The sequence below is a fragment of the Podarcis erhardii genome (genome assembly GCF_964252035.2).
Source record: "Podarcis erhardii genome assembly, chromosome: 10".
In the NCBI taxonomy this organism is placed as follows: Eukaryota; Metazoa; Chordata; class Lepidosauria; order Squamata; family Lacertidae; genus Podarcis; species Podarcis erhardii.
Genome location: NC_138500.1, coordinates 56016999 through 56030153, shown reverse-complemented (window position 1 = coordinate 56030153; position 13155 = coordinate 56016999). Strand labels below are relative to the sequence as shown.

General features: G+C 41.1%; 1 protein-coding gene across 1 annotated transcript in view; it reads left to right on the top strand.

The window, feature by feature from the left end:
- The window catches only part of CTTNBP2 (cortactin binding protein 2), a 120057-nt gene that overhangs the window by 8574 nt on the left and 98328 nt on the right, over positions 1 to 13155 (top strand). Inside the window, 1 exon segment of the mRNA XM_081877794.1 lies at positions 7549 to 7656. Coding sequence (XP_081733920.1) covers positions 7549 to 7656 — 108 coding nt within the window.

Below are 13155 nucleotides of genomic sequence, written 5' to 3'. Positions count from 1 at the left end.
TTCCTGCCGGAGCAGTACCTATTTATCTACTTGCACTTTGTGCTTTCGAACTGCTAGGTTGGCAGGAGCAGGGACCGAGCAATGGGAGCTCGCCCCCTTGTGGGGATTCGAACCGCCGACCTTCTGATCGGCAAATCCTAGGCTCTGTGGTTTAACCCACAGCACCACCCGCATTTGTGCTGTTACCATTGCACAAATGTGTTCTTATAAAACATATTCAATACTTATCCTTATACTGTATCCATACATGCCGCATCAAACCAGTGAAAACTTGTTTCCTAATTAATTGGTCATAATTAGAGCAGATTAGAATCCACCATGCACAGTAAGCATGCCTTGAAATTCATTTGGGAACTGTTGTTGCTCAGTTGTAGAGAGCAATGGTATTGCATTAAAAAGATTCCAGATTCAATCCACAGCATCTTCCAGTAGGGGTGGAAATGGCCCATATCTGAAGTCCTAAAAAAGTGCTACCAATCTGTTGGTTGACTCAGTATGCTGCTTCCTAGATATCTAAAAGGTGGGGAAAGCCCTCTTTTCTCACTTCATTGTGAATACAGCAGGGTAGCAATGATTTGTTAATGGCCAAACCTTAGTGTTAAATGATCTTGTGTGTGCATCTCAACAGCATTCTTACTGATACAGTAGGACTTTTGTTTTTATGGCGTTAAGTAGAACTATCTGGAGGTCAAAGATTTCTTAATGGACCTTTCAACCTGGTTTTCTTTTTTTGTGTCTGACGTTTACCTGCTCTGAATATATGGTTCTCAGATTTCTTCCTGAGGTCTTCTACCAATGGAATTTTAACAGGTCTGGGACTTCCTAGGCAGCCTTACTTACTGGCTCAGATGTCCTTATGTTATATCTTCCCAGTACTTGCTGCAAGCATATTTTTGTAAAAAAGAAATATCAGAGAGCAAGCTTTTTAATGGGCCAATTCAAGAGCAGAGCACAGACACTCCCATAGGAATTAAGAGCTGTTATAAATGTATCTACTTTCCTTTTCAAGTACCTTTGCTAATGCATATTTTTGGCACCATGCATGCAGCTTCCCCCCCCCCCCATCTCTTGAAACCTCATAGTTTGTCCAGGAAAAAAACTGCCAAAGACACTTGATGCAAGATTTTGGTTAGAAGGACACTAAGAACTGTGAAAAGTATCTAATTAGAAACCAGAAGGGTTTGCTTTGCTTTGCTTTTCCTTTTCCTGATGGGGTCCTATATGATTTTTCAGAACATACCTGCTGTTCTACTCCGGCAATTATGTAGATGACATATCGCTTACATTGGAGATTTTAAAAGAGGGATAGGAAGCCCATGCATGTCCCTCCAGCTGTTGTTGGACTCCGGCTCTCATCAGCCCCAACCAGCAAGCCCAATGGTTATGGATAATGGGAGTCGGAGTCCAGCAACATCTGGAGCATCCAGAGCTTTTCCACAACCATTTCAAAGTGTGCAGGTTTCCCACAAAAATATGCATTTGCGGGAGCCACAAAAAAGGGCACATTTTCAGTCACTCTAGTTTGGTTGAATTTGTAATTTATTAATGGTTTCATTAATGGATTAATTCATTAATGGATGAGCCGTGCTTACAATTTTGTAATTGGTGCATCCTTCTTCGAAGCTTGAACAAGTTGAGAAATGCAGTCCTGCCCACCAGTCGTGGGGAACCCGCGGCCAGCCAGATGTTGCAGGACTCCTGCTCCTATCAGACCTGGCTAGTGATGATTGGAGTTGTAGTCCAGCATCCTCTAGAGCACTTGGGTCTCCAGCTGTTTTTGGAGTACAACTCCCATCATCCCTAGCAAAGCAGGACCAGTGGTCAGAGATGATGGGAATTGTAGTCCAAAAACAGCTGGAGACCCAAGTTTGGGAAACACTGCTCTAGAGGGACACACACGCCGCCGACCCCCGCTGCACACACTTACACTGAGGTAAAGTTGACTGAATACAGTAGAATTTGTTTCTGAGTAAAAATGCACAGAACTGCACTGTTGGACAACTTTCAAAGCTTATCAGAATATATCGGCTTAATTATTTCCCCTCCAACTCTGAGTGACATATTCATTGCAGAGCATGGACAAGCCTAACTGCCACATTTTTTTTGGGGGGGGGTGTTGTATTAAAAATAAACAGCTCATGTGTGCCTGTGTGTGTCTGCTGTAGGATTTAGCTATGGCATCTTTAGAGAGCATGGCATGAAGATGCTTATTGATGAAATTACATTCAGGTGCACGAGTTTGATGTAGTTCTTCATTTAACTCAGGCATCCCCAACCTGCAGCCTTCCAGATGTTTTGGTCTACAACTCCCATGATCCCTAGCTAATAGGACCAGTGGTCAGGGATGATGGGAATTGTAGTCCAAAACATCTGGAGGGCCGAAGGCTGGGGATGCCTGATTTAACTAGTATATTGGCTTAAGCCTCCCTGGAACTAGATTTGCTTGCAAAATTCAATCTCTGCAAATTCTCTTCTGATCTGCACCTCCTGGGCTAATATGCAGATTAGAAGTTAGTTATCCAATGGTTTTTGCGTCACACAAATGTTCCCATACAACTAAAAAAAACCTAGCGAAACACATTTAGAAGTGTGAAGTGTCTTCTATAAGACATGTTTAAATGCACCTTTTTCATGTGGAAATTCTTTTGATAGCCACAGATGACTATGGCTGTGGTCCTGAATGGACTTAGGGGTGTATACCTGCAATAGTGGCAGGGACCAGAAATAGACTGATTTGCTCATCTCTACCCCAAAGTCTTTCGGTTTAGATGAGGGTGGGGAGCAAAAGCTTGGAGTATGAAGATAAATGGGAGAGGGAAGTTGAAGACAGCACAGACTGTCCATGAGGGGAGTGGGTAGAAATTTGATGAGTTTCCAGTTGAAGTGGGTGGAGGAGAGAATGGGTTCAGGAGATTCCCTAGGTCTTTTTTTAAAAAAAATATTTTTATTAAAGATTTCCTTGGTTGAAAAAAGTACATGCCTTTTCTCTTTTTTCAGGTTGTACAGTCTTTCTTACAAATCAGTTACATCTGTTGTGAGACATTAGCATTGAGTACAGTTTAAGGTTGGGGAAGAAGAATGGGGAGAGGAAGGGTGGGGTGATGAGGCTTATGTTCTTTTGTATAGCGTATGTGTGCGGTTTAGGTCAGTGTCAGCTGGGTAGGTTATCTTTCTATTTCTTTATTACATTTCCTTGGTAGTGAGAGGTATTGGGGGGCAGGGTGTGGTTGGTTGGTTGTGTGTGGTTGTCTGCAGTGGGGTTTGTTTGTATTTGTGAGGGGAAAGAGAGCTTGCTGGGTCAGGTAAGCCAGACTGATTCGTATGTTGTTGGTGGATTTTTGTTGCTGTCGTAATAAAGGGGAGCCATGCCAGGGTGAAGGCATCCTCTTCTATTAATAATAATAATAATAATAATAATAATAATAATAATAATAATTTATTATTTATACCCCGCCCATCTGGCTGAGTTTCCCCAGCCACTCCCAATCGAGTGTTAAAAACAATACAGCATTAAATATTAAAAACTTCCCTAAACAGGGCTGCCTTCAGATGTCTTTTAAAGATAAGATAGCTGCTTATTTCCTTGACATCTGGTGGGAGGGCGTTCCACAGGGCGGGCGCCACTACCGAGAAGGCCCTCTGCCTGGTTCCCTGTAACTTGGCTTCTCTCAGTGAGGGAACCGCCAGAAGGCCCTCGGCGCTGGATCTCAGTGTCCGGGCTGAACGATGTGGGTGGAGACACTCCTTCAGGTATACAGGACTGAGGCCATTTAGGGCTTTAAAGGTCATTACCAACAGTTTGAATTGTGCTCGGAAACGTACTAGAGCCAATGTCCCCATGTCAGTTTCAGTTTATTGGTTAGTTTTTCTAGTAAGGCTGTTTCCCAAACAATTGGATACCATTGGTCCATGTTTACTCCTGACAGGTCCCTCCAGTGTCTAGCTTCTGGCTGCTGAGAGTAGGTGGGTTATAAGCCCTGTATAATGTGAGTGGTCATTATGATCTTGGAAGATGTTCAGTGGGGCTAGTTCTGGGGTGAGTTCCAATACCTCTTTAGTTCTTTTGCATATCCCTTGTAGGACTGCTGTCGAGAAGGGTTGGATTTTAGGGCATTCCTGCCACATGTGAAGGTATGTGCCTGTGGAGGTGCAGCCTCTCCAACATTTTGGTGAGAGATTCCCTAGTTCTGACTGCATTCATCCCGGACTGAATTTGTTACCATCATTCCTCAGATAAGCACTGCTGTCTGGGCAGTTGCTAGTGAAATCGTTAGTGAAACCTTATTGTTTGGGCAACTGTTAGTGTTGTCACTGTTGGTATTTTAATTTATTGGCCATCCTTCACTTTAAGATCCCAAGGGAGGTCACAACAGTTCAAAACACATTCAAACAGTTTAAAACAAATTGCAAGCACAAGAATAGGACGAGTCCTAAGAATATACATTTCGATGTTGAAGGTCAGGTTGAAGAGATGTGTCGTCACCATACAGGGAAAACTATAGGAGGGAATTGGCTTTCTGTACAGTACTGTTAGCACAAGAAGACTGTGATACTTTGAAGCAAGATTTCAGGCTTCTCTCCAGTAGCAGGAGTCCTAGACATTTTATAAATGGCTTTTTTGTGCACGGTTCTTTGAATCAAGTAACAAGCATGTTTCAATGCAATAATATTTCCTGCTCCCTTACTTTCAAATGACACACAGCAACTACCACTTATGTGCAACTGGGTATTAAATTATACCGAGCTCACAAATTTGATAGCTGCAGGAACAAAAAATCAACTGAGAAATTGTGTTTTGAATCCTTTTGTTGTCTACTCTCATGCAACAACAAAGTAGGCTCTTTAAAGTTTAAATAAAATCTCCCATGTTTAAGTTTTGCATGCCAAATGTCACCCTAGAGCAACATTTCCTTGCGTGTAGGTCATAAAACCCAGTAGAATGGAATAGCTGTGCTATGCTTGGTGCTGAACTGGAAATACTTTACCTGGCGGTTATTGCCCATCAGGTTGAGGGGGAGTTACTAGTAAGCAACATGGTGGCAGGCAGAGAAAGATATGCTTTTCTTCTCGGTATTGTTATTTTGTTCTATTGTTCTAATGGCTAAAGGGGTTAGTTACAGAGAGTATTTTCTCCCTGTTGTTAAAGCAGGGTAACTCTTAATTTATTCAGGCAAAATGACTATCAGTGGCACTTGTGCAGCTATAATTTATTTAGTCAAATAACTTTTTGTGAAAGGCTCTGTTTGCCATTCATCTGCTCTGATTTGAGTGTTTTTTTAAATTCTTTCCTGACCCCAGTTTTAAATCCTCTCAACTTACAATTAGCAAATCAACGTCAATTTTTTGTTGGAAATGTAAAGAAGTAGAAGGCTTCTTTTACCATATGTGGTGGACATGCAGAGTGGCTAAGTACTTTTGGGAGATGATTTACAATGAGATAAAAAAGAGATTCAAGGTAACTCTCCCCAAAAGAATGGAAGCCTTTTTACTGGAAATAATGAATAGATATCCCCCCCCCCAAAAAAAACCCCACACAGATAAATCTATTTCTTTACAGCCACATGAATATTATATGCACAAAAATGGCATGTGAGACAGTACCTAGCAAAGAAAATTGGCAGCTGAAATTGATGGAATATGTAGAAATGGCAAGTTTGACTTGTAAAAATTAGAGATAAAAAAATTTGACATTAAATAGCATTGGAAAATGTTTGCGGAATATTTAGAAACTCAGTGTAAATATTTTAAAACGCAAATAGGATTTGAGTAGGAACAGCAGTGGGCGGGGAAGTATCTTTTTCTTTTGTGATAAGACAAAGGTATAGAGTAACCATAATATGCAGCCTAAATTGAAATTTTGGCAGAACCATTAAGGGAGGGAGGGGGAGTTGCAGGTGGAGTGATTGATTGATTGATTGATTGATTGATTGTTAAATTTGAAATGTTGCCAAATTTTTTATGTTTCAAAATTCACAAATAAAGTGGTTAAAAACTCCCTTAACTTACTAGTCTGTCAATTTTGCTTCCATGTGTTTGAAGCAAGTTACTGTCGGCTAATTAAGCTTGCTTTTACTGTTCAGGTATGAGTGGGTTTTCAATAAAGTTGTACCTCAGAAGTTGAACAGAATCCTTTCTGGAAGTCCATTCGATTTCCAAAACATTCAGAAAGTAAGACATGGCTTCTGATTGGCTGCAGGAAGTTCCTGCAGCCAATCAGAAGCCATGGAACCCACGTCGGACGTTCAGGTTCCAAGGAATGTTCGGAAACTGGAACACTTACCATATTTTTCGCCCTATAAGACGCACTTTTCCCCCTCCAAAAATGAAGGGGAAATGTGTGTGCGTCCTATGGGGCAAATGCAGGCTTTCAACCCCTCTCGCTCTCCAGGCTTCAGGAAGCTATCCGCTAGCCTGCACCCAGAAGCTTGGGCCGCGCTGAGCTCAGCAGGCCCCAAGCTTCGGGCTTCGTGCAGCGCTCCGCTAGCCGTGGGAGAGCTGCGCGAAGTCGCGCGGCTCTCCCACGGCTAGCGGATAGCAGCCTGTTCTGGGGGCTGGGGTCAGGGGAAGCTCAGGCTTCCCCCGACCCAGCCCCGCACCTGGGGCGGAAATAATTTTTTTTCTTTATATCCCCCCCAAAAAACTAGGTGCGTCCTATGGGCCGAAAAATACGGTACTTCTGGGTTTGCGGCGTTTGGGAGCCAAAAAGTTGAAGTCGCAAGGTGTTCGACTTCCAAAGTACAACTGCATTTTCTGCTTTTCAACATTGCGACACAGCACCAGCTAAACATCGCAATATACTGATATCATAATGTCTGAAATAAGGATGGAGCTATGTAGAGGCATTGGCTGGCTTCATGGTTTTCCTCACACTGTGATTTTTGCATAGCACACAAACATACATCATGATTTGCGATATATTGCCAGGTCAAAAGCTATGAAACTGATAAGGTAAAGGTACCCCTGCCCGTACGGGCCAGTCTTGACAGACTCTAGGGTTGTGCGCTCATCTCACTCTAGAGGCCGGGAGCCAACGCTGTCCGCAGACACTTCCGGGTCACATGGCCAGCGTGACGAAGCTGCTCTGGCGAGCCGGCACCAGCGCAGCACACGGAAACGCCGTTTACCTTCCCACAATACAGCGGTACCTATTTATCTACTTGCACTTAAGGGTGCTTTCGAACTGCTAGGTGGGCAGGAGCTGGGACCGAACGATGGGAGCTCACCCCGCCACGGGGATTCGAACCACCGACCATGTGATCGGCAAGTCCTAGGCACTGAGGTTTTACCCACAGCGCCACCCGCGTCCCTATGAAACTGATACCCAGCCCTAATACACACCATGCTGGCAAACACATGGCTGCTGGTGTTGGTGCTTATTGGCCATGATGCAAACACATTTGTTCCTATTCTCATGGGAAGCACCAAGCCTTTAAACTAAAATTAAATAACTATGGGTACATTTATTTATTTTTTTACTTTCCTGCTGCATTAGGTGACTTTCTGACTTGTGTACATTGTTTTAATCATTGGTTTTCCTTCATTTTGCAGAAAAGAGAGTTTGATGTGGACAATCTCAGCAAATCAGAACTGCGGATGCTCTTGAGTGTTCTAGAAGGGGAGTTGGAAGCACGAGATCTTGTGATTGAAGCTTTAAGGGTATGTTCCTGTTGTTAAATATATAGACCTTTTACATCTGTAAAGAAAAATAAAATTATTATTATTATTATTATTATTATTATTATTACTACTATTACTGTTACTATTACTATACTGCTCTTCATCCAAGGATACGTAATATAGTAACAAACAAACAAACCCCACAGTTTCAAAGGCCATAGATGGTTTAATTAGCCAAAAGCCTGAGAAAAATGGGATGTTTTTGCCTGGTGTCTAAAGATGTAACAAAGCCACCTGAGGAGACAATTCCAAATTGTGTTTGTTTTGTTACTACAGTCGTACATTGGTTTCCAAACAGCTTAGTTCTTGAACGTTTTGGCTCCCAAACACTGCAAACCCAGAAGTGACTGTTCCAGTTTGCAAACTATTTTTGGAAGCCGAACATCCAACGGGGCTTCCGTGGCTTCTGATTGGAGCTTCCTGCAGCCAATCAGAAGCTGTGCTTTGGTTTTCAAACGTTTTAGAAGTCAAATGGACTTACAGAACAGATTCCGTTTGACTTCCAAGGTACTATTGTATATGATATTTTTGCCACGTTCAAAGGAGATTCTCCTAAAAAGTAGGAGGAAAATCTATCACACACACACACACACACACACACACACACACACACGAGTATGCATATTTAAATAAAACAAATCAGTAGCATGCTAGTACCAACTTTTAAAAGTCATACATAGTGGAAAAAACAGTAATGTGAAGAAGTTCACCCAATACTAAGATAATCATAGTAGATAACTGGAGTTGGATAACATGCTTATTCCTGCAACTTCACAACTGGGCTGGTCTACATTTAAGCTAATTTTCTGTAACTGGAGGGAAATAAAGGTATTTATAAGCAGCTCTTGCTTGATAAACATTGTATGACGGGTCACACAATGCAGCCACATGAACTTTCTTTCACAAAAGGATGTTCCCAAAGAGAATATCAGTGCTTAGATACCAGAAGAGATGTGTTTCTTTCTAATACATCACTTCCTAGGGGAATCTTGCACTTTGTGGCTGTAAAATATTTAGCCTTAAGTCCCTACATGTTTTGCATTGTTACTGGTTTGAAAGACTGAGAGATTGCAAATCCCGTTAGAGTTCCCTCCCCCACACTTCGTGTTAATTTAAGGAGGAAAATAATGGAGGGGGAAACTACCCAATATGACACGTAGTCATTTTCTCTCTCTTCTATACATTGCTGGGATTTTCCTGTCCTCCTTTACAGGCTATATAATGTTACACTTGCCATAAGCAGACTAGACAGATTTTGTAGTATTGAACGCTGTGGATAAAGAGCATCGAAGCATGAAAAATCCAGTGTCCCTAAGCTTTGATTCCAAGAAAGTAATAACTCAGAATTACTCCCCCAAAGTCCAGCCATATTAGCCTTTTGCAGCAAAAATAACAGAGTCTAGTGGCACTCGTAAAGACTTATAGATTTTTATTTCATTAACTTTTGTGCACTATAGTTTACATGCCAGATACAAAAACAAATCAACCAGGTCAGACTACTACTCAGTAATAATCTGCTACAGGACACACCTAGAAGAATAAAATGACAGGACACCACTTGTCACTTAAAGTTCCCAGCGGAAGCTACTCAAACTTATCACCTATGCTCTATAGTCCATTCTGAACAATGGCATTTCCATGTCACAGGCCTTGAATAGTAGGCCTTGTACTTCCTTACTGACAGATCTCACACCTTAAATAGCTACTCACCAGTAACAGCAGGGCATATAACAAAGTTATGGACACAGGGACAGCTCCTGTGATAGATCTAGATGCCAGCTCTGTCCACATACCTACACTGGCAACAAGTATTAGAAGACCTAATAATGCCATTCGTGCTATCGGGTTCATTCATCTTCCAATGTGATATATGCCATCATCTTCCAGCAATGCCCTTCTGCATTCTCCATAGAACAAGCAGGCTAGTCTCTATGCAGAAGAATAAATAGACACCAATCTGGCATCAGAAATGGCAATATTCAAAAGCCAGTGGGAGAACCATTCAGGACACACTGCAAATTACTTTTAAATGGCCCTCCTGGAGCTGAAGAACTCCAAAGAGAGACAGCAATGTCATTCTAAATTTGTGAGTCTTTTAAGACGCCACAAGACTTGTAGTTGTTTTTACTCAAAATTAAGTGCATGAACCCAGCCAAAGCTACTGAGCCTGGCAGTTTGTATAAAATGAGTAGCGTTAAAATATTGATCCATCACAGTTTGTTATTCATGGCAGCAATTCTCTGGTGGTAGCAGATGACAAATAAAACGTTGCCTAAATGCGACCAGGTGAAATGGACTGTGGGATGGGTGGTTGTTGTTTTTCCTTGAATCAATATTGTTCCAGAAGTGACTAAGACAGGTATGTTTAGATCAGGTGGGCTAGTAAATATTTTTGCACACTGATGAGCTTTGAGGATTTACTAGCATGGTTATGTCAAGCAAAGCTCGACCAGAAGCCAGTGTGATATGGTATTGAGGGTAGATTGTCAAACCAAATCCCGAATTCAAATCCCCACTCAGCCCATAAAGTTTGTTGGATCACCGTGGGCCAGACACCTGTATAGCTCAGCCTAATTTACCTCATGAGGTGTTTTGAGGATAAAATGAGTGGGAGAAGAGCCATGCATGCAGCCTTAAATGCCTGTGAGGAAAGGTGTGATGAAAATAGAATTAGATAGTAAAAATAATATGCTAGATTTTCCCAGCCCTTCAATTCCTTTTTACCCATTGTGTTGTGTATTATTCTCTTTTTTCTCTCTCTCTCACATGGATCGTATCCACTGTGGATGTAATGTGGGCAGAGAGCAGCTTATACAACTCCTAACAAATTCCTGTACATATCAGGAGCTCTCTCCTGTATTCTGTGAACTTTAGATCTAAAGTTTTTTTAAAAAAACATTCAAAAATTACAAGCATCAAAGTTTGTGTGGAGTTTATTTTGGTGGGGAAAGGCACACACACCAATAAGACATTTTCCAAATCACATTTGAAAACATGCGAAATGTGGTTTTTATTAGCAGCAGGAGTGCATAGTATACTTGTTACATATTTTATTATTGTGATTAATTCTTATATCCCACCTTTTATAGCAATACGAACAAATGCATTGTTGTTTATTCAAACGTTTACAAACCATGTTGCAATTTAGATGTTATTAAATGTTCAACTATATTATTAACCAGCTGTGATTAGTTCAGGACCCGTTTCTAACAATGCCAAGTCCTGGATTGGGTATTAACATTACAGAGTGGTCCATTAGTCCCGTACAGTCCTCCATCAGTCCAAAGATTCATAGATGTTTGGAGAACTTGTTGCCCTCACATTTAATTCATTAGCTTCCTCCTTCTGTCTATGTGAAGATTTAAACATATGTCTTTCATACTGGTAGATGTTCACATGCAGTAACATTTTGAGAGCTTGATCAAGTTCACTGTGGTCTCAGCAGCTGTTCACAGAATAATCCCTGTACAGTAGAGATAGACAGTCCAGATGTTGGACTGCAACTCCTACAAGCTCTGGCCATCATGGCCAATCCAGAGGGATAATGGGGGTTGTAGTCCGAACAATATCTGGGAGCACACCCCTGCAGTAGTGTATAACAGAAGCTAAGCCCACCCTCCCATGGTACTGAGTATCAATAGGCTGGGAAGCCACCTAGATTTTTAGGAAGACCCCAAAATTATGTGTATAACCTGGACTCTTCTGTTCTCTATGGGATCCCTCCACAAAGAAGTGCTATTTGCTTATGGGACTAGATCAAGCCCTTTGTTTTGATGTTTATCTAAGTCCTTAGCTGCTCAAGTTTTTAATATCCATTTTAGCTCAGACTGTTTGTTTAGGTTGTTGCTTTTTCATTTCCAATTTCTCTTCTCCCTTTTTAAAACACTGCAGGTGGTAAACGATTATTCGCCTACGAAAATAAATTTAGATTTCACCTGATGCTCTGCCATGCAGATAATTAGAAATAGAGGGGAAAGATTGCTCTGGATACTTTTTTAATATATGGAAGCACTTGAGCTTAGAATAATTCATTTCAAGTTCTAGGAAGTCACCTGATTTGATATTTATTGCAAAGTTAACACCAGGGGAGTGTTTAAAAGCAGACTTCGGTGTCTATTGCCTTTTGGAAATGAGAATCTGATTTTTAGAAGGTAGTGCTGAGGAGAAAGATAATAAAGCCATTCATAAACAAGAAAGACAAAGAAGTTTAAACCTTCATGGCTCCAATTCAGCGTTAGTCATGCTCAATAGCTTGTGGTTCCAGATGGGGATGTGCTTTCATATTTGCATCAAAAAATGTATCCAGCCGATCTAGTGGAGCCCAAGTGAGGATTCAAATGCATGTGTAGATTTGTACGCAAATCCACAGCTTAATCCATGTTTTATTCACAGTTGTGCTTCCATCTTGCCATCTGAATTATGGCATTGTGTGTATGTGTCAAGAATCTCCTTTTTTGGACCCTAGATCCCCCCCCCCCCTTACACTAGATTCTCTAATAAAATTTACTGTCTTGAATTGGAACAGACTGGAAACCAGTCAAGATAACTGGATGTGAATGATAACGCTTAAAAAAAAATGCAAGCAAGCTGTGAGTTAAGATACTGGGAAATAAAGACTTCTGAAGATCAGATCTGAAGTAGCTGAGCAGATATTAAAACTAAGCCTTTTGACTGTTTAGAGATCCGAATCAGAATTGCAGGTTTAGAGGCTATAAAAGTTGGTAGGAGGATCTCTTGCTGAGAATATAGCCTTAAAAAGACAAACAACTGTTAAAAATTAATCTGAACTGTTACAGTGCTGATTCAGCTTTGTACAGAAGGATAAAGATGGTCTTTAACAAATGCAGTGTGTTCCATATTTGGCTATGTTTCTCTGATGTGACATGTGTATAACTTTCAGAGTGAACTAGGGATCTGTAAGTGAAAAACGGACTGTATACATAAGACATTGTGTGTATACAATATGCTCTCTCTGTATATGGTATGCTCTGTGTTTTACAACTAGCTTGCATTATGTTTAGTTTTAAGTGCCATATGAACTAGACAATTGTTGATAGAACTGGTAGAAAGAGATTTGGCAGGGGGGAAAATGTTTTATGTCTGTAGTGGTACAAATAATGGGACTATTGAATTAAGTTTTCATGTTATCTTTGTTTAGGTTAGTTTTTCATCATATGCCTTCTGTCCATAATATTGGTATCTAGGTTCATCCACAGCATGATCAGGGTTTGCCTTGCATAACAAAGCAGAATCTAATATCATAAACAGAGATAACAGAGACCACGCTTTATCAGAACTAAGAAGCTTGTAGGTCAGCACTGCTGCAGAATCTCTGGGTAGTCCTGAAATGATATTGACCACATCGTAGCAGTTTAGGGCGCATGCATGAAAATGATCCACAGAGACAGCCCTACCTTGGAAGGGTAAAGGCATACATTTTAATTTTTAACACCATAATTACATCCAGAAGTTTGTCCA